The 19,736-nt window shown below is 39.1% G+C and overlaps 2 protein-coding genes across 4 annotated transcripts; both read right to left on the reverse strand.

Moving 5' to 3' along the window:
* Positions 1–23: 23 nt before the first annotated feature.
* Positions 24–3,672, reverse strand: LOC131136723 (rho-related GTP-binding protein RhoA-C-like). Its single transcript, XM_058083913.1, has 5 exons — positions 3,575–3,672; positions 2,293–2,448; positions 1,693–1,813; positions 1,471–1,601; positions 24–1,395 (listed from the first exon to the last, which is right to left on the reverse strand). The coding sequence occupies exons 2-5, from the start codon at positions 2,446–2,448 to the stop codon at positions 1,222–1,224; spliced, it is 582 nt and encodes a 193-aa protein (XP_057939896.1). The 5' UTR covers positions 3,575–3,672; the 3' UTR covers positions 24–1,221.
* Positions 3,673–9,906: 6,234 nt separating this feature from the next.
* LOC131136704 (rho guanine nucleotide exchange factor 3-like) lies at positions 9,907–19,320 on the reverse strand. Of its 3 annotated transcripts, none has more exons than XR_009131791.1 (14): positions 19,138–19,320; positions 18,935–18,986; positions 18,818–18,865; positions 17,199–17,264; positions 17,021–17,128; positions 16,785–16,943; positions 16,519–16,581; positions 16,279–16,375; positions 15,447–15,523; positions 14,221–14,478; positions 13,901–14,071; positions 13,639–13,831; positions 11,808–12,527; positions 9,907–10,079 (listed from the first exon to the last, which is right to left on the reverse strand). XR_009131791.1 is itself a non-coding variant. In XM_058083876.1 (13 exons), the coding sequence occupies exons 1-13, from the start codon at positions 19,173–19,175 to the stop codon at positions 12,280–12,282; spliced, it is 1,581 nt and encodes a 526-aa protein (XP_057939859.1). In that variant the 5' UTR covers positions 19,176–19,320; the 3' UTR covers positions 9,907–12,279. The 3 variants fall into 3 exon arrangements, 1 of the variants encoding a protein (XP_057939859.1); XR_009131790.1 differs by having other exon boundaries at positions 18,818–18,868; XM_058083876.1 differs by having other exon boundaries at positions 9,907–12,527; positions 18,818–18,868.
* Between the last annotated feature and the right edge of the window lie 416 nt (positions 19,321–19,736).

Here is a 19,736-nt window from a genome sequence, read left to right on the forward strand (position 1 = left end):
AAAACATGCCCTTTTCAACAGAATACCCTAAAACCAGCTTTATTCAGGGGAAACAAAAATAAATGCAGAAATCCCAACGCCGAAGAACAAAAAAAAACAACAACAAAAAACCCACCCGCCAATGAATTCAATGACACTATGGTTACAAAATCAGCTAATCAGGATTAATTGCGTGTTAAAAAAAAAACAACAAAGACAATGATAGTCAACATTATAAAGTTATAATACAATAGTAACAATCATTAAGAATGCTGAAGAGATTTGAGTCAAAGGCAAATAAAATACACATTAAAATGTCCTTACAAGGCCTTGTGAGACAAATAGTACATCATGGACATTATAGTAATAAATCCATCATCTACTGGAAATAATATTGAAATTTATCAACTACACTACTCAAGATTTGACCCACTGATTAAAAAAAAAAAAAATCAAATCTCTTTCACACATACAAAGGTCCTAAAAGTCTCGAGATAACCTGATTGTGCCTCTACTTATTATGGTCGTCCATAAAGTGGAGGTTTCTATATCACTCTGAGAAGCATTTTATTACCAGGCCGAGCCAAACGACATGGCGATCGGTGGGGGTGGGGGGGTAACTGGCATGGACACGAGTGGTTTAGATAGACAAACACGGTACGTACACACAGCCATAAAATGTACACACATTCACTGCATGCAGACCTGCACTAGAGGAAACAAAGCACCACGTGGCTGCACTCATACATCTACTCTATAGATATCGGTATGGGGGGAAAAAATACCTCATGAAATCTGATTTGGGCCTGAGTCAGAAGATAGGCCTGATGGGAGGCAAGCCAACAGAGGTGTTCAAATGTTTGGTACTACAAATGACAAATAGCGTCTCATCAAGTTATGTGACTCGGTCCGATTACTACTCTCAAGGCACTACATGTAGGCGATACTGTGTAGTAAGAAAAACACTTAAGACATCGTCTCGATCAATAACCTTATAATGTTATATTTATCACTTATTTACCTGTGAGATGTGCCCATTGACTTATGCCTTTGTCTCCGTGACGATGTTGGCACGTTTGAACCCCCCGAAATTGTTGCAGATGTGTTTGATTTTGCCGTTGTGCAATGGGTGATCGATCACAAATTGAGCGGCCATATGTTTAGGCCCCCACGCCCCCTCCCACCGCCCCAGCTCTATTCTCCATGTGCGCTGGAGGGTCAGCTTCCCATTCCGCCGCAACTCTATAGCAGAACACATGTGGACTTCTTGCAGCGCTTTTTGGCTTGCAACGCCGCACGAGTCGCCATCTCAAAAACCTCCCGCACGCCATCTTTGGTTTTGGCGGAGCACTCCTGGTAGCCAGAGGCGTTGATGCGGCTCGACATCTCTTTGCCGTCGTCGTATCGAACGGGTTCCTGTAAAACATTTCAACCAGACTCTTTATATTTAGATTTTCGGAAAACAAAAGATAATATTGTGAAATGCCAGACCTGTTTCATCTTGGCAAGCTCCCGTCTGGTGTGCTCATCATTACGCAGATCTTTTTTATTGCCCACCAGGATGATGGGGACATTTGGACAAAAGTGTTTCACTTCAGGCGTCCACTTTTCTGGAATGTTCTCTACAGCGAATTGAACAGACATTAGGACCATATGCCGCATTGATGTTGAAATCCAAAGTATTCAGGGGGGTGAGCGTTGAATAAACCGTACCTAAACTGTCGGGGCTGTCAACTGAGAAACACATGAGAATAACATCTGTGTCCGGGTAGGAGAGAGGCCTCAGTCTGTCATAGTCCTCCTGGCCTGCTGTATCCCAAAGTGCCAGTTCCACCTGAAAGGAGAGGAAGAGCATTGCATGGTGAACTTTTAGCAGATAAAAAGACAATATGAAGCAGAAACATGTCATAAATCTCATAGAAAATACAGCAAAGATAAACTAATTCTGGTAGACTAAAACTAACACTAACTGCATTGAGTATATTGATTCAAGGTACACTAAATACTATCAGCGGGTAAAAAAACAAGCACAAAATACATATTTGCTAGTATGTTAAATCAATACGCTGAGGAAAGAAGTTTCTGTAGTGTTTTAAATCATCACAATACAGCAAGATACTGCAACTATTACATGTTATTGTCATGCATTTCAGGCATGTCAGGCATTTCCCAATGACATGCATTGTTATCTCGCTCATATTAACTGGTTTCTTGTGTTATAATGCACAGAAAAAAAGAATGAAATATGCGTATTGTGAAATAACCACATTAAATCACTAGGAACCCTATTTTCTCCAGCCAATAAAAAGTCACCTGTTTGCCGTCCACTTCAATGTCCGCCACGTAGTTCTCAAACACAGTGGGGACGTAGACCTCTGGAAACTGGTCCTTACTGAAGACGATGAGGAGACAAGTCTTCCCACACGCACCATCTCCAACAATAACCAACTTTTTCCTAATGGCAGCCATCTACGGACAAGAAAAAAATATGTATGTGTAGTTTATTCCAATTTGAAGAGTTTTTGCGATGTCATGTTGTTGATTAACTTTCCGTGATTTACTGTATTGATCCAATACACAAGAGTCACAAGAGGTTTCATCAAAATTCTGCTTAAAGAAAGCACCTGATCCTCTAAGTTTCACCAGTGATTTTGTCTAAATGTTATGGTTCCCTTTTCACATCATATGGCCCAGTGTGTGTCCGCGAACACCACGAAATATGCAGTCAATCCATCGTTTATACCACTTGCTGGAGCCTATCCCAGCTGACTTAGGGACTGCCAACCAAGCCACGATGAAAGCACATTAATAAAATATGATAACTTGATTTAATCATATTGAAATCATGATTATAACAGAATGCTCTTTGTGTTTAATAGACGATTTCTGTCTTTAAACATATTTTTTTTTCCGGAAAACGGTTTTGAAAACAAATGGTCATCTTATAGTATTATATGATGATGCAGTGTAATTGTACAGCACTATAAACACTGTTTAATCAAAACCATTCTGACAATGTCAATATTATTATTCTTGTAGAAGCATACATGCAATTACTGCACCGCATTACATATAATAAATGCACCTAATGTTGTGTCAAGCATATGCTCTCAGTGATTAAAAGGTGAAAGACTGTAGAGATGGCATAATAAGTATATAACCATAACATCAGTTCATTAGACATGGAGACGTTGCCTCAATGGTCCTGCTTATAAACAAATAGCAGCAGTTTTGGTGGCGACTGTTCGTAAGATAACTGTTTACTGTCAATTTCTAACCGTAGACTGATATTTCCAATAATTAGTAAATAAAATAACTAGTTGACTTCGCACTAACGGTTTAGCTCAGTATTACTAGCAGATTAATAAATGGGCTAAACGTAGAGCATTAATAGTATACTGTATCCTGGGCCTGTCAAGCTAGCTAACTTTAGCAAGGGAGGCTAATGGGGGTTTTCCTTGGTTTATATAACTGTCAATTAAAGTCTACATTGCGACAATACACACAATGAAATCACCCCAGCATCTTTGTATTTAACTTATAAACATAAAGCTCCTAACTAAAGTTATAAAGCTGTCGCTGGAAAGAGAGTTACCGCTAGATGTTCCCGTGTCCTCCTTTCTGCTCTTCCTTCCCGACCGACTTAACTCCGCCCATCCCTGGAACGCATGCGCAGGTGGGCATCACTTGTAAATGTTATCATGTGATGTTCCTTAATGAAACTTGTGAAGTATGACTAAAACAAATAAATCATATATTTTCTCTTTTCATGAGGAACACGACAGTGTAAGGCAGTTTATTGTGCCGCATATTTAATACTGTAACACACTATCGTTTATTAGTTATTAAAAGCTTGGCATTTTTATCCTCGGTAAGGGATTGTTTCACAGGAAACCAGTGCTGTATACGTTCAGATAGATAACCTTAAAAAACTTAATTTTTGTATACATAATGTTACATATAGTTACATAAACAATTATATCTCAGATGCTTATGTTCAAATTGCCAAGATGGATAATAAAACATAAATAATAAAATAAAACATACGGTGGCCGAGTCGTCCAAAAGACACGTGCACAAAAAGCAACCTAAATTACTCAGCTACAGGAAGTGGAAACGTCTGGACCAATGAGAGGCGTTGAATCGCCACACGAATCAGAAGTACAATCCCCTTCCGGGTGGTGTACTAGTCATTTGTTTTGCTTTTTGCTAACGTGTTTTGCACTTCTTGGCCACCGTACAAACCTCCAAAAAACATGAATTTAAAAGTAATACATTTATATTTTACATTTATTTACATGCACAGTCACCAAACTATGGTACAATGTTTATTTTTTATTACTATTATTATTCCATAGTTCCGTGGTATGAGATGGTTACTAATAAGTTCTACCAATCAAATGACTTACTTATGAGTACATTCTGAAAAATATATACATACATAATAAAAATCCTTAAGGCGACAGGGCACCTAAGCTCTTCTTGACACAATCACCTCTTTTTTTTTACAGCACATACAGTATTTGTGTTGTGCTTCCTTGGTATTGACAAAGTTCATAAATGCCAGCAATGCTGCACAGTGTTTGTTTCTATGGTCACAGAAGATACGGTTTCTCTGATTGGCTGTCTTCCTGAGCCAGTGTGAAGTCTTAGTTCCTTTTATTGGCAGTGTTGTTACTGCGCTGGTAGAATAAGACGTAAGCTTGATTGGTCTGAAGCTGCTTCTCAGAAAGCGGTGTCACACTGTGGGTAGATTGAGGGTAAAAGTATCAGAATGTGCTGCAGATTGGAAGTATGAATATGTAAATTCAGTTGCACGAGTGCATGGAGGAATTTTTGAAAGCTTTCAAATAGGCTCCATGTCTCACCTGGAGTCATTGTAGTAACACCATCCATTGTCATCAGAACAACAGGCTGTGTAGTGACCCATGTTTACAGTCCCCACATGGTTACATATTGCATATAAATTATACAGAACCGGACCTGCAGGGAAATACAAAGAAACATACAGTTGAAATCCACTTACAACAACTAAACTTAAAAAAGTAGGTTCTATATCAGGTGTAATACATATTTTCTCTGCTCAAAATGAATAAAATTAGCATTGTCATGAAAGGAAAGAAATGTTACCGCAGTCTACCGGTCCGTAAGGTCCGAGATCGAGGTCTGTGAGTGGGAAGGACACATAAACGGTACTTTTACTGATAGACCACCGTGACGTAGTGAAACGATTCAGATCTAATTAACAGAGTTAAGTTTCATAATGACGCTTCTTCATATGAGTATAAACATTTGGCATGATGAGAATGATGCAAGGATACGGATGACAATAACATGAGGAAACCTCTGGATGGACAGTCGCTTCATGCTCTCCGTGTGCCTGTTACACCTTTCGCACATCTAAAAACACATGAATAGATACACAAGTACAGGATTTACAAACGCACAAAGTGTTATTACTGTGTTACATTCAAAACAATGACAACGCTCTGTTTTATAATTGAAAGTCTTAGCAGTTGTGCAGTATCTAAGAAATTAACTCTACACACCATATTTTCTGGACTATAAGTCGCTACGAGGCCAGAAATGCATAATTAGGTAGAAAAATATATATATAAGTCGCACTGGAGTATAAGTCGCATTTATGGTGGGTAAATTCTTTTACACTTTTTTTTAACTACTTGACCAAAACAGACATTACGTCCTCTTGGAAGGCAAATTCTGACAATAAAATAATAAATAACAGGCTGAATAGGTGTAAGATATGCTAACACATGAACAGAAAAGGTGTCCAGTGTTTATGTAACATAAACGTTTTTTTCATTTATAAGTCGCTCTGGAGTATAAGTCACAGGAACAGCCAACCTATGAAAAAAAGTGCGACTTATAGTCCAAAAAATATAGTTTATAAAATATATTATAAATAATCTAATATTAATAATTATAAATAATTATTATTATAATAATATTATCATAATAATAATTGTCAATATTATTAATAATAACAATTGTTAATATTATTATTATTATTAACAATAACTATAATAATAATAATAATTATAATAATTATTATAATTATATAACATATAAAAATATATTTATGTCCAGTATCTCCCAAAATGAGTACATCCCTGAAATTCCAGCAAGCATTTTATCATATCTTCTTAATGCAATAGCAAAAAAGTGCAACTTATAGTCCAAAAAATATAGTATATAAACTATATTATAAATTATATAATATTATTATAATTATTATTATCATATTATATATATATATATATAATATATAAAAATATATTTATGTCCAGTATCTCCCAAAATGAGTACATCCCTGAAATTCCAGCAAGCATTTTATTATATATCTTCTTAATACATTAGCAAAAAAGTGCGACTTATAGTCCAAAAAATATAGTATATAAAATATGTAATAAATTATATTATTATTATTATTATATATAAAAATACATTTATTTCCAGTACATCCCTGAAATACCAGCAAGCATTTTATCATATCTTCTTAATGCAATAGCACTGAAACTTGGATATAACTTTGTTGAGTACACCTCACAGTGAACTTGTCCAAATTGTTGTCAGACGGCTAGTATTTATTTATTTATTTTTTTTGCTTTTGAATACTCACAGGTGAATTCTCCTTATCCAGTCTCTCCTCCTGAGAGAACAAGTCCAAGCACTCCTTCAGCGTCACCTCCCCAGCGGAGCCCCGCTTGGGGATGGGCAGCGACAGGTCACAGAAGACGTCAAATGTGTTGGAGTAGTGGGAGCACACAGAGCAATGCAGCGAGCTCAACAGCTGACCTGAGAACAGATCTGTCAGAACAAGAGTGTTAGCTGCCGGTCGCGTCAAGAAATACGAAATAAATTGTGCTCCTTACCGACTATCTTGCTGTCTTCTCTCTCTAAGTGTCTTTTCCACGTGGCGGCCGCCTCTTCAGAGATCCTGATGGAAGGAAAGTCAAAGAAGGTGAATAAATCACAGGAAGACCGTAGATGTTTCCCCACAGCAACACACACCTAAATCTGGCATATTTTGGCTCCGAGTCCTTGAGCGCTCGTCTCATGTGGGGTTTGCGATTGATTTCGGTGTGCAGCTTGTCCAAAAGGAACCTGAGAAACTCCTGGGCATCCTGTTGACTGCGATACACAAATATGTTATAAACACAGAGCAATAACTACCTCATTGAAATGATAAGCCTTGAACTATTCATTCATTCATAACTTCTATCTTCAATTTGACAGTAAAGTGTCTTTGAATATTTTGAAAAGCGCTATACAAATAAAATGTATTATTATTATTATTATTATTTTATTATTATGTTCTCCCCGTGCATGCATGGGTTTTCTCCGGGTACTCCGGTTTCCTCCCACATTCCAAAAAACATGCTAGGTTAATTAGCGACTCCAAATTGTCCATAGGTATGAATGTGAGTGTGAATGGTTGTTTGTCTATATGTGCCCTGTGATTGGCTGGCCACCAGTCCAGGGTGTACCCCGCCTCTCTCGCCCCAAAGACAGCTGGGATAGGCTCCAGCACCCCCCATGACCCTTGTGGGGAAAAGCGGTAGAAAATGAATGAATGAATGAGTTCTACTCCTATTTTGTGTGGAAGTGGTAACTTTTTGGCTACTTATTTTGTCTTTCCCCACCCTCGGCCATCTCTGTGTGGAGTTTGCATGTTCTCCCCGTGCATGCGTGGGTTTTCTCCGGGTACTCCGGTTTCCTCCCACATTTCCAAAAAACATGCTAGGTTAATTAGCGACTCCAAATTGTCCATAGGTATGAATGTGAGTGTGAATGGTTGTTTGTCTATATGTGCCCTGCGATTGGCTGGCCACCAGTCCAGGGTGTACCCCGGCACCCCCCACAACCCTCGTGAGGAAAAGCGGTAGAAAATGAACAAATGAACATTTTATGTACAACTGGTTACACCCGGGATTGGTCGCCAGTCAATCACAGGCCATGTACGTGAATACTCACATTCACACTTTTGTACAAGATAAGAGTCCCAATTTTAAGAAGTGTCACATTAATGTACCAAATTGTGTCATGAAATACCTTGGAAAATTTGAATTTGGAATAATAAAACACACATTTTACTGTCTCACCTATAGCCGCTGAAGTAAGGCACAACATCTTTAAAAATATTGTAAAACTGTCTTGGATTGACAACCACGTCTTCTTCTTTTGCATCCCAAAGTCCAGACAACACCTGAGAGAAAGCTGACATCGGGAGACAATTAGCAAAAAAAAGGTAATGACAAAAGGAGGAGGAGAAAGACACTTACCTTCCATAAGCCTCGCCTCCTCTTTGGAGAACTTTTCATGTCTGTAGGACTTCAGGAGGCAGTAGTCTCGCAAGCCACGTGTATGAGACAAACACTGGACTATTGCATTCAGGAAACACTAGAAAAGTGGGGGGGGGGGGGGGGCATGCTTACCCAAAAATAATATTCAAGTTGATTGACTATTTAGGACAAATGATCACATACTGTGTTCCTGATGTTCCTAAGGCCAGCCCTTCCACTTCCTAACGCCAGTTGCTCTTTCTACGGAAAAATGAAACACAAAAAAAGAATGCGACCAAATCACGCTTGTGTGTCTCATTGTAATTTTGCACTGACATTCTCTACAAGAGAGGAGAAATATACTTACTATGGTACCCATTATGTCATTGAATGCTCATATCACCTTGTACTTCGGTACGAGGTACATTATTTAAAAAAATTAAAAAAAAAACCTTAAACCGTATTATGGAAAGCAGGAAGTGAACTAATGTAACAGTTACTGATTGTAAAAGTACTCAATTGTAATCTGATCCATCCCAAAATAAAATAATAATAATAATAAAACTTAAATTAGATTAGGAAAGCAGGAAGTGAACAAATATAACAGTTACTCAATTGTAATCTGATCCATACCAAAATAAAAATTAAAAATAAAATACAAAAAAAAAAAAATTGTATTAGGAAAGCAGGAGGTGAACAAATATAACAGTTACTGATTGTAAAAGTACCCGATGGAGGGGTAGGATTTAATAAGCTTTGCTTCTTCCTACTCCTTTTGGACATGTGGAACTGGGAACTGATTATGGGATGCACTCAATTGTAATCTGATCCATATCAAAATAAAAATAAATAAATAAAAAAAATAATAAAAATAAATAAATTATATTAGGAAAGCATGAGGTGAACAAATGTAACAGCTACTGATTGTAAAAGTACTCAATTGTAATCTGATCCATACCAAAATAAAAATAAAAAAATAATAATAATAAACTTAAATTATATTATGAAAGCAGGAAGTGAACAAATGTAACAGTTACTGATTGTAAAAGTACCAGATGGAGGGGTAGGATTTAATAAGCTTTGCTTCTTCCTACTCCTTTTGGACATGTGGAACTGGGAACTGATTATGGGATGCACTCAATTGTAATCTGATGCATGTTCAAATGAAATAAAACCATTACCATTATTACCATTATTATGTCACCGGGTCTATTTATATGTACATGCTAGGAGAGATTTAGCCTTCTTATCTCATTAGCAAAACAAGAAAGTCTAAATGGAGGTCAGTCCAAAGCAGTCATCCTATTAGGAGACGGAGGAGTGCTGACAGGTGCTTAAACATGTGCTTGTTTATGTGTGGACTCCATGCAAGGACGGTACTGTGGTCCAGATACTTCAATTGAAACATTGTGAGAAACGGGAAGGACGCTAAGTATGCATTACAGCTGCACGTCTTGTGTCCTGCACACCTCATTGTCGGCCACCAGCAGAAGACCCATCAGGGATGTGTAGAGGACGGACTGGGAGATATCAGCTGTCTCTCTCTGCAGGCAGTTCTGGGATGCCAGATTTCGACACAAGGCCTTGCAAGAACCGTCTTCGTTGACACCGCCGGCTCCGGGCATCCTGGCGTGTTAGCTAACAAAGCTCTCAGGCGGGGAGATGCTTTTTTCACATGCGGGGTAAAGGTGATGGGAATTTGGTAGTAGCTCATAAGCCTCCTTTCAGACAGAAAGTCTTCTTCTAATAACGAACCAAGTACAGCTGGGTATTTATACCCCCTTTAGAGAAAAGCAGCTGGAAAAACACAAATTTAAATTAGATTAATACATATCTGAAAATAAAACCAATTATACAGTAAACCTCGGATATATCGGAAATTCGCTCACAACGGACAGATAAAAAAGAACCGATTTTTCTGTAATGCATTTCCAATAAAAATTCATTGCATATATCGGATTTTTTATAATGGATTTCGCCTATTTCGGACAAAATCTCCAGTCCCGTTCCAATGCATTTCCATGAAATTTCCCTGGCATATATCGGATGGCCGCATCGTGGCGCTCCGATTCGCCGAATCGTGACAGGCCGCTATACGACGTCATTTGCAGCGTTTGCAGCGTTGCCTGCGCGTCCAGGTACATTGGAAACATAGTCAAGGAAGTGCCTTTTTATAACGGATAAAATCCCATTTACGCATATACCGGATATAAATCCCATATATGCGTAAAACGGACATTTTCCGGTAACAGATTTCGCTTATATCGGACAAAACCAGTGGGAACAATTGAATCCGATATATCCGAGGTTTACTGTATATTGTCACTTAAAGTTGACCTATTATGCTCATTTTTTCACCCTTTGTATTGAGTTGTGGACTCCTATAGAGCAGCTACACACAATAACAGCACAGAAAGCGTTCTAGATCTTCCAGAATATGCACCTATTCCAGTTGTATTTTCTTTGTTTTGTGCCCAAATTGCTTCCCAATTACGAACAATATAAGTAAGTCCGGCACGGCGGTCTAGTGGTTAGCGCGCAGACCTCACAGCTAGGAGACCTGGGTTCAATTCCACCCTACGCCATCTCTGTGTGGATTTTGCATGTTCTCCCCGTGCATGCGTGGGTTTTCTCCGGGTACTCCGGTTTCCTCCCACATTCCAAAAACATGCTAGGTTAATTAGCCACTCCAAATTGTCCATAGGTATGAATGTGAATGGTTGTTTGTCTATATGTGCTCTGTGTTTGGCTGGCGACCAAAGACAGCTGGGATAGGCTCCAGCACCCCCCGCGACCCTTGTGGGGAAAAGCGGTAAAAAATGAATGAATGAGTTCTCCAATTTTGTGTGGAAGTGGTAACTTTTTGGCTACTTATTTTGTCTTTCCCCACCCTCGGCCATCTCTGTGTGGAGTTTGCATGTTCTCCCCGTGCATGCGTGGGTTTTCTCCGGGTACTCCGATTTCCTCCCACATTCCAAAAACATGCTAGGTTAATTGGCGAGTCCAATTATGAATATGAATGTGATGAATGTGAGTGTGAATGGTTGTTTGTCTATATGTGCTCTGTGTTTGGCTGGTGACCAGTCCAGGGTGTACCCCGCCTCTCTCGCCCCAAAGACAGCTGGGATAGGCTCCAGCACCCCCCGCGACCCTCGTGAGGAAAAGCGGTAGAAAATGAATGAATGAATAAGTAAGTCCGTCCCTGTGTGACATCACAAAGGGGCAAGTTTTACCACGCCTTCTGAAATGAGCGTTTTGAGCCATCTCATACTTCACTTCCAAATGCTCAAACCTCATGACCTGAAATTTTGGCATAATTTAACACCAGAATACAACATTTTAAATACATTTATAGGTCAGAAAAGTTAAAAAAGCATAATAGGTTTTTTTTCGTAATTAAATATTGCAAAGTTGATGACTCTGAAAGAAATGTCAGTGAATCATAAGCATCAAGATTAGAATAAAACATTATGGCATGCTATTAACATGCTATCGGTTGCCCGAAATAAAGCAGTTTGAACTCACCTCATTTGCCCAAGCTTATCTGTGAACAAAGTGTCCTGTCGACCTAACGCTTCCCATCGCCTGCTGAGCTGTTAAAAATGCATAGAGGGGCTGTCTACTGTTTCACTGGGTGTAGCGGCTAGAAATGAAAGTCTACCTCCGTGTCCTGTCCCGTCAGTGGTGTCCAAAGAAAGAAAAGCCGGAGAGAGAGAGAGAGAGGGAGGGAAGAAGAGAGAGAGAAAGAGGGAGGATAATCATCTCTAATCTTTTCTCACTCTCACTTATTGCTGGCTACTAAGGCCGTGTATCTTTGTGTCGTTTTCTAGGACTACTTCGATAAACTTTTAAGTGTCAGTTTATTAAAAAAAAAAAAAGGGGTCATATTAAATTTACATTCAATAATACTATTTCAGGATGCAACGCAACATGTCCGCCATTTGTGACATCCTTGCGTGTCAACGGACAAAAAAAAAAAAAAAGAGGACCTCGTCGTTCAGCGGCGAGTGACATCTGCCATCTCCGCATCAGAACCGAGGCTGAGGCCGGCTATGTGACACAGAACAGGGTCACAATGGGGAGGAGCCAGCGACCGTCTGCTCTGGGCCTTCCTGTCCCGAGACTGGACCATGGCCTGGCGCAGACAGGTGACCCACTGCTGCTTGCTAAAGGAGTCGTTGGCTTGCAGGCTGTACGAGTAGGCCTTGGAGCGCCCCCTGCTGCTCACACGGAAACAGTTCTTCACTGTAAAAGGTAAATTACACAGAAGGGGGGCGGTAAGAGTGAGGTTGTGTTTCATCGGGATTCTTCAAAACCAGACGATAACATACCACCAGTATCTAAAAAAGTGATCCCAACAACCGGTCCTTTATAAAGGAAAATCTTGAAAATCATCAGGGGGGGGGGCAACCTTTTTCATACCACTGTATACCCTGATAAAATGGTTGCTGAAATATGTCAGGTATATGGTAATGGTTTTATTTAATTTGAACATGCATCAGATTACAATTAAATGCATCCCATAATCAGTTCCCAGTTCCACATGTCCAAAAGGAGTAGGAAGAAGCAAAGCTTATTAAATCCTACCTCTCCATCTGGTACTTTTACAATCAGTAACTGTTACATTTGTTCACTTCCTGCTTTCCTAATATAATTTAAGTTTATTATTATTATTATTATTAATTTAGTTAGTTATTTATTTTTATTTTGGTATGGATCAGATTACAATTGAGTACTTTTAAAATCAGTAACTGTTACATTTGTTCACCTCCTGCTTTCCTAATATAATTTTATTTTTATTTTTATTTTTATTATTATTTAATTTTTTAATTTTTTTTCCTGCTTTCCATAATACAGTTTGTTTTCTTTTTTTTATTATTATTTTTTAAATAATGTACAAGGTGATATGAGCATCCAATGCCATAATGGGTACCATAGTAAGTGTCAATATAGTGATATATATAGCACATCATGACTGCTTCAAGACTCTTCATCCTTGTATTTAGCAAATTTATTTTATTTATTAATTTATGTTATAATTTTTTGTAAAAATTTTTCTTTAGTTTTTTTTATTTTTTTGTCACGTACCGAAGTAAGTACAAGGTGATGTGAGCATCCAATGCCATAATGGGTACCATAGTGCGTGTCAATATAGTGATATATATAGCACATCATGACTGGTTCAAGACTCTTCATCCTTGTATTTAGCAAACATCAACTGCTTGTATTGTTTCTTGAATTGGCTCATCGTTGTGCATTGTTTGATTTCCTTACTCAATCCATTCCATAGTTTGATTCCACATACTGAAATGCTATGGTATACACACTTGTGAAAAGTGAGATGCATACACTTTACCTTTATCATTTCCCCCCGTGAACGCTCCTCTGAAGGAACCCCCTCCAGCCGTTTCTCCATCCGGGATCACCTCCAGGTTTAAGGAGGTGTTTGGCAGAGGTCGTCTGTAGACGTGGAACACGTGACCTCCATCTCTATCCTCTCCCGGTCTGGTCAACACCAGTGCCAGCTCAAATAGGAACACATGCACACGCTGGAGCACACACACACACATATAGTGTTTGTTTATAGTGTTTAGATTCCCAATATTTGTAGTTCTTACCTGTCCTTTGTTGTTCTTAAGCTCCCCATGACAGTACAGGAAACGAGACTGTTGAATTTCTGGTAGCCTCTGGCCGTCTTCAAGGTAGGTGAGACCACGTCGGTAGAACTGACACTCAGCCTCTCCTGTCTTCTTGTTCACCTCTGCCACGATGCTCTGGATGAGTTCCAGCTAAGCATAAATAGCATAATAATGTCTAAACAGCCTGAATGTAGTCATTATATCAGTTGTAGTCTACAAATCACCATAGCACCAACATCATGTCTTTGTTATCTTAACAAATATGAAATATAGCTTTTTTTATATTGATATTGACTCACTGCTTCGGGTAATGTGAATTCATCCGGGTGCTCCGCTGGTGTGCATTTCTGGATCTCTTTCAGTAAGAGGGGATATTTTACCAAACGGCTTCGAGGGAGATCCAGGAAGTTCCACAGATCCAGTTTCCTGCTAAACGAGGACTCCTGGCACAGACGCAAAAATTGCTCCACTCTCTTATCGTGCTTCTTCTGGTCCAGCAAGGCTTTGGCACCCACAAGGTTGCAGCAGTATGTGACATAGGCCTCCAGGCAAGGGAACTACTCGGATGAGATTGGATGTCAAGAGGTGAAAGGTTAAGATTAAATACATACGGTGTGCTTTACAGCAGTGGTTCCCAAACTGTTTATAGCAGCGTACCCTTTAATTACATCATGTAACCTGTAATTAACCTGAATTAATTTGAAATATCAGCAGTTTGCTCATTAAAAGCAGTGTTTTTTCAACCTTTTTTTGAGCCACTGTACGTTTTTTACATTGGAAAAAGGCACCACCTCACGTGCATCACTAAATCTAATGGCGGAACGAAGCAATCAGCTACGTGTTGCCACACGGACGAATATTCGATTGCTCTGATAGTATTTACACCACGGACACTCGACAAAGACATAATATTTGCGGAAAATGTTAAATAAATGTTAACTAAAAAAACGATATTGGATAATTCCTCGCGGCACACTAGCACAGTGGTTGAAAATAATTAGTACAAAGTGTCCATCATTTATGTGCGTTGTGTGACTCAATAAGACGACACACAACCTTTGAACAAACCCAAGCTCCTCCGGACACACAACGAGAGACTATCAACTTGCATAATAAAGATGACTAAATGATTATCTGACCGGAATATTTCCATGATGTCGCAACTCTAAAAAAAAAAAAAACTACCACTCCCTTCTTAATAGTATTGGAAATTCAAATTTACATACAATCGACAATAAAGCCTCATTTTCAGGTGAAAATCTCACCACGCCAGGTTTTCACCGCTACACCATGTGGATATTAATTGGAACATCGATATAAATGAAATCTGCCAGATTAATGCACAACATAACCAAATTTACGGAGAATCAAAACTTGACGCTGCCTACTTCCTGCCGCGGTCTCTTCGTGCCATGAGGCATTCGGGCGCACTCGTAATTGCGAGTGTTAGCACTAATTGTTTATTTTATGGTGTACGCTGACCCCAATTCGGGAACCTAGAAAGTAAACTCGACAATATACCAACCCAGTTAATCAGTGTGGGGGCTACCTCGCCCACAGTTTTTTCCGAACCCCTCAGACGCTCAAGACGGCTCAGCAGATCTGTTAGAGAACCGAGACAGGCTGCTTTTAACATAACATGCACAGGGCACGGACATTTTATTTACAAAGCACAATTCATACACAAGGCAATTCAAGTATAAAATCATTCATAATCATCATAAAATAATTCTAATACAAACTAAAGAGTGCAGATTCCACATCCTGAGCAGAGCGGTTTCTAATATTGTGGTAAACACAAACACGACAGCAAATATGAAGCAGGAAGTTGCATGCACAGGCTACAATATTGACTCATTGCCTGCTAACGACGTCAGTCATGAACGAACGGGTCAAAAGAACTAGTTCTTTTCTGTGAACGGAATTGAACGAGGTCCCCGCCCCTAAAATACCCGTTCAGTTGCAAATTTGCCTCGCTCTGTGGGTGGGTGGGGTTAGCTGACCGAGAGACTGACCTCCACTGTCGGTGACCTCGTTCATTCCGTTCACAAAAAAGAACCAGTTCTTTTGACCCATTCGTTCATGACTGACACACCACTAGTCATCACATGTTGTTGCATTATTGAACGAACGAACATGAACATGAGTGAACGAACTGACTTCAATTGACCAAAATGAACGGATCTTTTTACTCAATGAACCGGAATGATCCGATTCACTGAAATGAACGGTTTTGCCCACCACTATTAAAGATGCATAGTATGTGTAAATTTCAGACTTGACAGTCGTGTTCGATGCCGTTATTGCATCGTATGGCTATAGTTTGTTCAAACGAGTGTAAAACACGATAAAAATACCTTCATGGAGAGGAATGAGCGAGTCCAGAGTGCCAAAAATCTGCATGAGTTCACTCTCGGTCATGATATCCAGCTTCAGCATCGGCTCATAGTACACCTGGAAGTGTCAAATAAACACGTTCGAGTCCCACACAAAAGCGAGTCCACTCATGCAGTAAACAGATCCACTATATAAATGAGAAATAATGGGGCCTTGATGGTGGTCGGGGGCTACACGAGTGCTGCCTTATGGTTGTGTACCTTCTTAACAAGACTGAGATCTTCAATGAGTTGTCGCTCTCCTTCAGTTAGCTCATAGATAACCTGCAAAAGAAGCGACAACGCTTATGTTGACACACGAAAACCCACATTTAAATTTGTGTGTGACCCAAAAATGAGCCGAGTCTTCAATAAAGGAAGTCGAGCCTCCGGTTCCAGCTCACATCCTCTTTTGGAATCCGGGGCGCAGTCGATACCAGTCACCTTGCTGGTTCGTTTACGTTGATTTTCGTTTCTTTCCTCTTTACCTCTTGACGTTTGATCTCCTTGGCGGTGAGGTGATGGCTCTCCACCGTGTCACTCCAGCACTGGCTGTTGCGTCTGCGTGGAAACGAGGAGCCAATTCCGCGACAGCGTAGCGAGCGCGTCGGCAAAGGTCGAGCCTCCGTGCGAAAACTGATAGATCGCTGTAAAAACGGGTATCGAATGAGTGATTTGTTAAATTAAACACAAACGGGAGTCTGATTGGATTTTGCGAAATTACCGAAATTGACTGTCCGATACGTTTAAGTGCAGGGGTCTTAACCGGAGTGATGACCCCCGTTAGGCTGTTGGACTTCACCACAGGCTTCACTCGCTTGTTGGAGGGCTCCTATAATAATAATAATAATAATAACAAATAATAAGAGAAACATCCATGCAATTTGACATGGAAGATTCACCTCTGTGTCAATCATGTGATCTGGCAACATTTCAGCATCCTCTTCTTCCTCCTCCTTTTCGTCATTCTGGTGAAACAGAGGAGCACAAAATAAAGGAGGCGAACCCATGAGAGGTAAATGAGAGCTGAGAAAAGTGGAACAAGACATGTTGCGTGGTGTGGCCCTCGTTTCCTGTGACTCTTTCAGAGAGGAAGTGTTGAAAGCAAACGCGCTGGAGGAAAATACAAGATGGCTGCTGTTTTAAATGTCGAAATTTGATGCATTTGAAATTAGTGGCAACGGCAATAAATCTGATTCAGAGTATGAAGAATAACTTAATGGTGAACGAAAATAAATTTCTGGGGATCAAAATAGATGAAAATATGAGCCGGAAAACTCATATTACAAATATACAACATAAGAAATATTTCAGTATTGAACAAAGCAAAAATGTGTTCTCAATCAGAAATCACTCCACACTCTTTATTGCTCTCTGGTTCTACCATATCTTACTTATTGTGTGGAAATATGGGCTAATAACTATAAAAAACAATCTTCACTCGCTAAATGTACTGCAAAAAAGGTCAGTAAGGATAATTCATAATGCCGCCTACACTGAACATACTAACTCCTTATTTCTAAAATCACAAATACTTCAACTTGCTGATATAGTTCATCTTCAAACAGCTAAAATAATGCATAAGGCTAAAAAATAACCAATTAGCTAAAAATGTCATCCAATACTTCTCTACAAGAGAGGAGAAATATGATCTCAGGGAAGAAGTACATTTGAAACACTTCTATGCTAGGACTACGTTATGCTATCCATAGCATTTCAGTATGTGGAATCAAACTATGGAATGGATTGAGTAAGGAAATCAAACAATGCACAACGATGAGCCAATTCAAGAAACAATACAAGCAGTTGATGTTTGCTAAATACAAGGATGAAGAGTCTTGAACCAGTCATGATGTGCTATATATATCACTATATTGACACGCACTATGGTACCCATTATGGCATTGGATGGTCACATCACGTTGTACTTAATTTGGTACGTGACAAAAAATAAGAAATTGAAAAAATTAAAAAAAAATTTAACAAAAATTTATAAAATAAATGTATAAATTAATAAATAAAATAAATTTGCTAAATACAAGGATGAAGAGTCTTGAACCAGTCATGATGTGCTATATATATCACTATATTGACACGCACTATGGTACCCATAGTATTGTATGGTCATTACATGGTCATTGTATGGTCATATCACCTCGTACTTCGGTACTAGGTACATTATTTAAAAAAAAACAAAAAAAAAACTTAAACCGTATTATGGAAAGCAGGAAGTGAACAAATGTAACAGTTACTGATTGTAAAAGTACCAGATGGAGGGGTAGGATTTAATAAGCTTTGCTTCTTCCTACTCCTTTTGGACATGTGGAACTGGGAACTGATTATGGGATGCACTCAATTGGAATCTGATGCATGTTCAAATGAAATAAAACCATTAACCAAGTATGACGGAATCATGACACCGAAAACACGAAGCTTTTGTGGTCACCAAGGTATGGTTGACTAACATCCGTTAGTTAGAGAAGACATCATCATCATCATCATGGAGTTCGACACAACTCACCTCTGTGATTCTGATCACAGGCTCGGCGGTCGAGTCTTGTTTTCTCTTCTTCTAAGATGAGACAATGGTGAGTTTTATATCGTCAACGATAAAGACACAAGAGTGATGGAGACTTACTCCAGCATGGTCGCAGATGGTGGTAGACGGTATTTCTCCTATTTGCTGAGACCTAAGAACATTAAGTCATCAAGTTCTTTTAGTTGGTATCTTAAAAAAAACTAATTAATTAATGATCTATTGGAATTAGGCAAAGTAAAAATGATTAAATAGTAGCAGGTTTAATCATAATAGCGTCCCCGAACAATGAAAAGTAAACATACCGGGATGTCCTCGTCTCTTCCACTTCCATTTTCTTCATCAAAGCATCATCATCAAAGCATCATCAAAATCACTCGTATTCCACCCACCCAAAAAAAATATACAGTTAAGAAAACGTTCCTATAGTAAAAAAAAAAAAAGCCTGTTTTGCACAGTTCAGCGCAACTTCTTCCTCATCTGGTTCCTCCGTGTCACACTAAACCACATCCTTTCGGGGCCGCACTTTAAAATGCATGCTGTCCTCTTTGGGGCGGGTGCAAAACCTGAGATCACTTCAACTTGAAGCATGACTGAACTAAACTACTTCATTCTGGAGAATACTCGGAGGGTAAGAATAAAGTAGATTTGTTAAAAAAAAAAATTGATATTTATCATAAATTAAGTTCAAAGTATGCAGAGGTATTTTGAGACAGTACATGAAATCTACCATATAGCTGAAAAGTTGACATCACTTTCCATTATGGATGTTCTGATCAGAGTTCTATGCTGCCAATATTGATAATAATAGTCCGAAATCAATACTGATCACACAAATGAAGTGTAAATGTACTCTTGGCTATATTAAGGGGTCTACAAGGTTTTTTCTTGTGAGACCTACTCA

Source organism: Doryrhamphus excisus, chromosome 10 (genome assembly GCF_030265055.1).
Source record: "Doryrhamphus excisus isolate RoL2022-K1 chromosome 10, RoL_Dexc_1.0, whole genome shotgun sequence".
In the NCBI taxonomy this organism is placed as follows: Eukaryota; Metazoa; Chordata; class Actinopteri; order Syngnathiformes; family Syngnathidae; genus Doryrhamphus; species Doryrhamphus excisus.

What these genes read in the sequence shown, in the direction of transcription:
- LOC131136723 (XM_058083913.1), bottom strand. Translation starts at nt 2,448, where the DNA reads ATGGCTGCCATTAGGAAAAAGTTGGTTATTGTTGGAGATGGTGCGTGT. An exon ending in TTGAAGTGGACGGCAAACAG is followed by an intron (nt 1,814 to 2,292) that starts GTGACTTTTTAT and finishes CTCTCCTTTCAG; the next exon opens with GTGGAACTGGCACTTTGGGA. An exon ending in TGACAGCCCCGACAGTTTAG is followed by an intron (nt 1,602 to 1,692) that starts GTACGGTTTATT and finishes AATTCGCTGTAG; the next exon opens with AGAACATTCCAGAAAAGTGG.
- LOC131136704 (XM_058083876.1), bottom strand. Translation starts at nt 19,175, where the DNA reads ATGAAGAAAATGGAAGTGGAAGAGACGAGGACATCCCG. An exon ending in CTGTGATCAGAATCACAGAG is followed by an intron (nt 17,265 to 18,817) that starts GTGAGTTGTGTC and finishes CTGTTTCACCAG; the next exon opens with AATGACGAAAAGGAGGAGGA. An exon ending in GTATCGGACAGTCAATTTCG is followed by an intron (nt 16,944 to 17,020) that starts GTAATTTCGCAA and finishes CCGTTTTTACAG; the next exon opens with CGATCTATCAGTTTTCGCAC.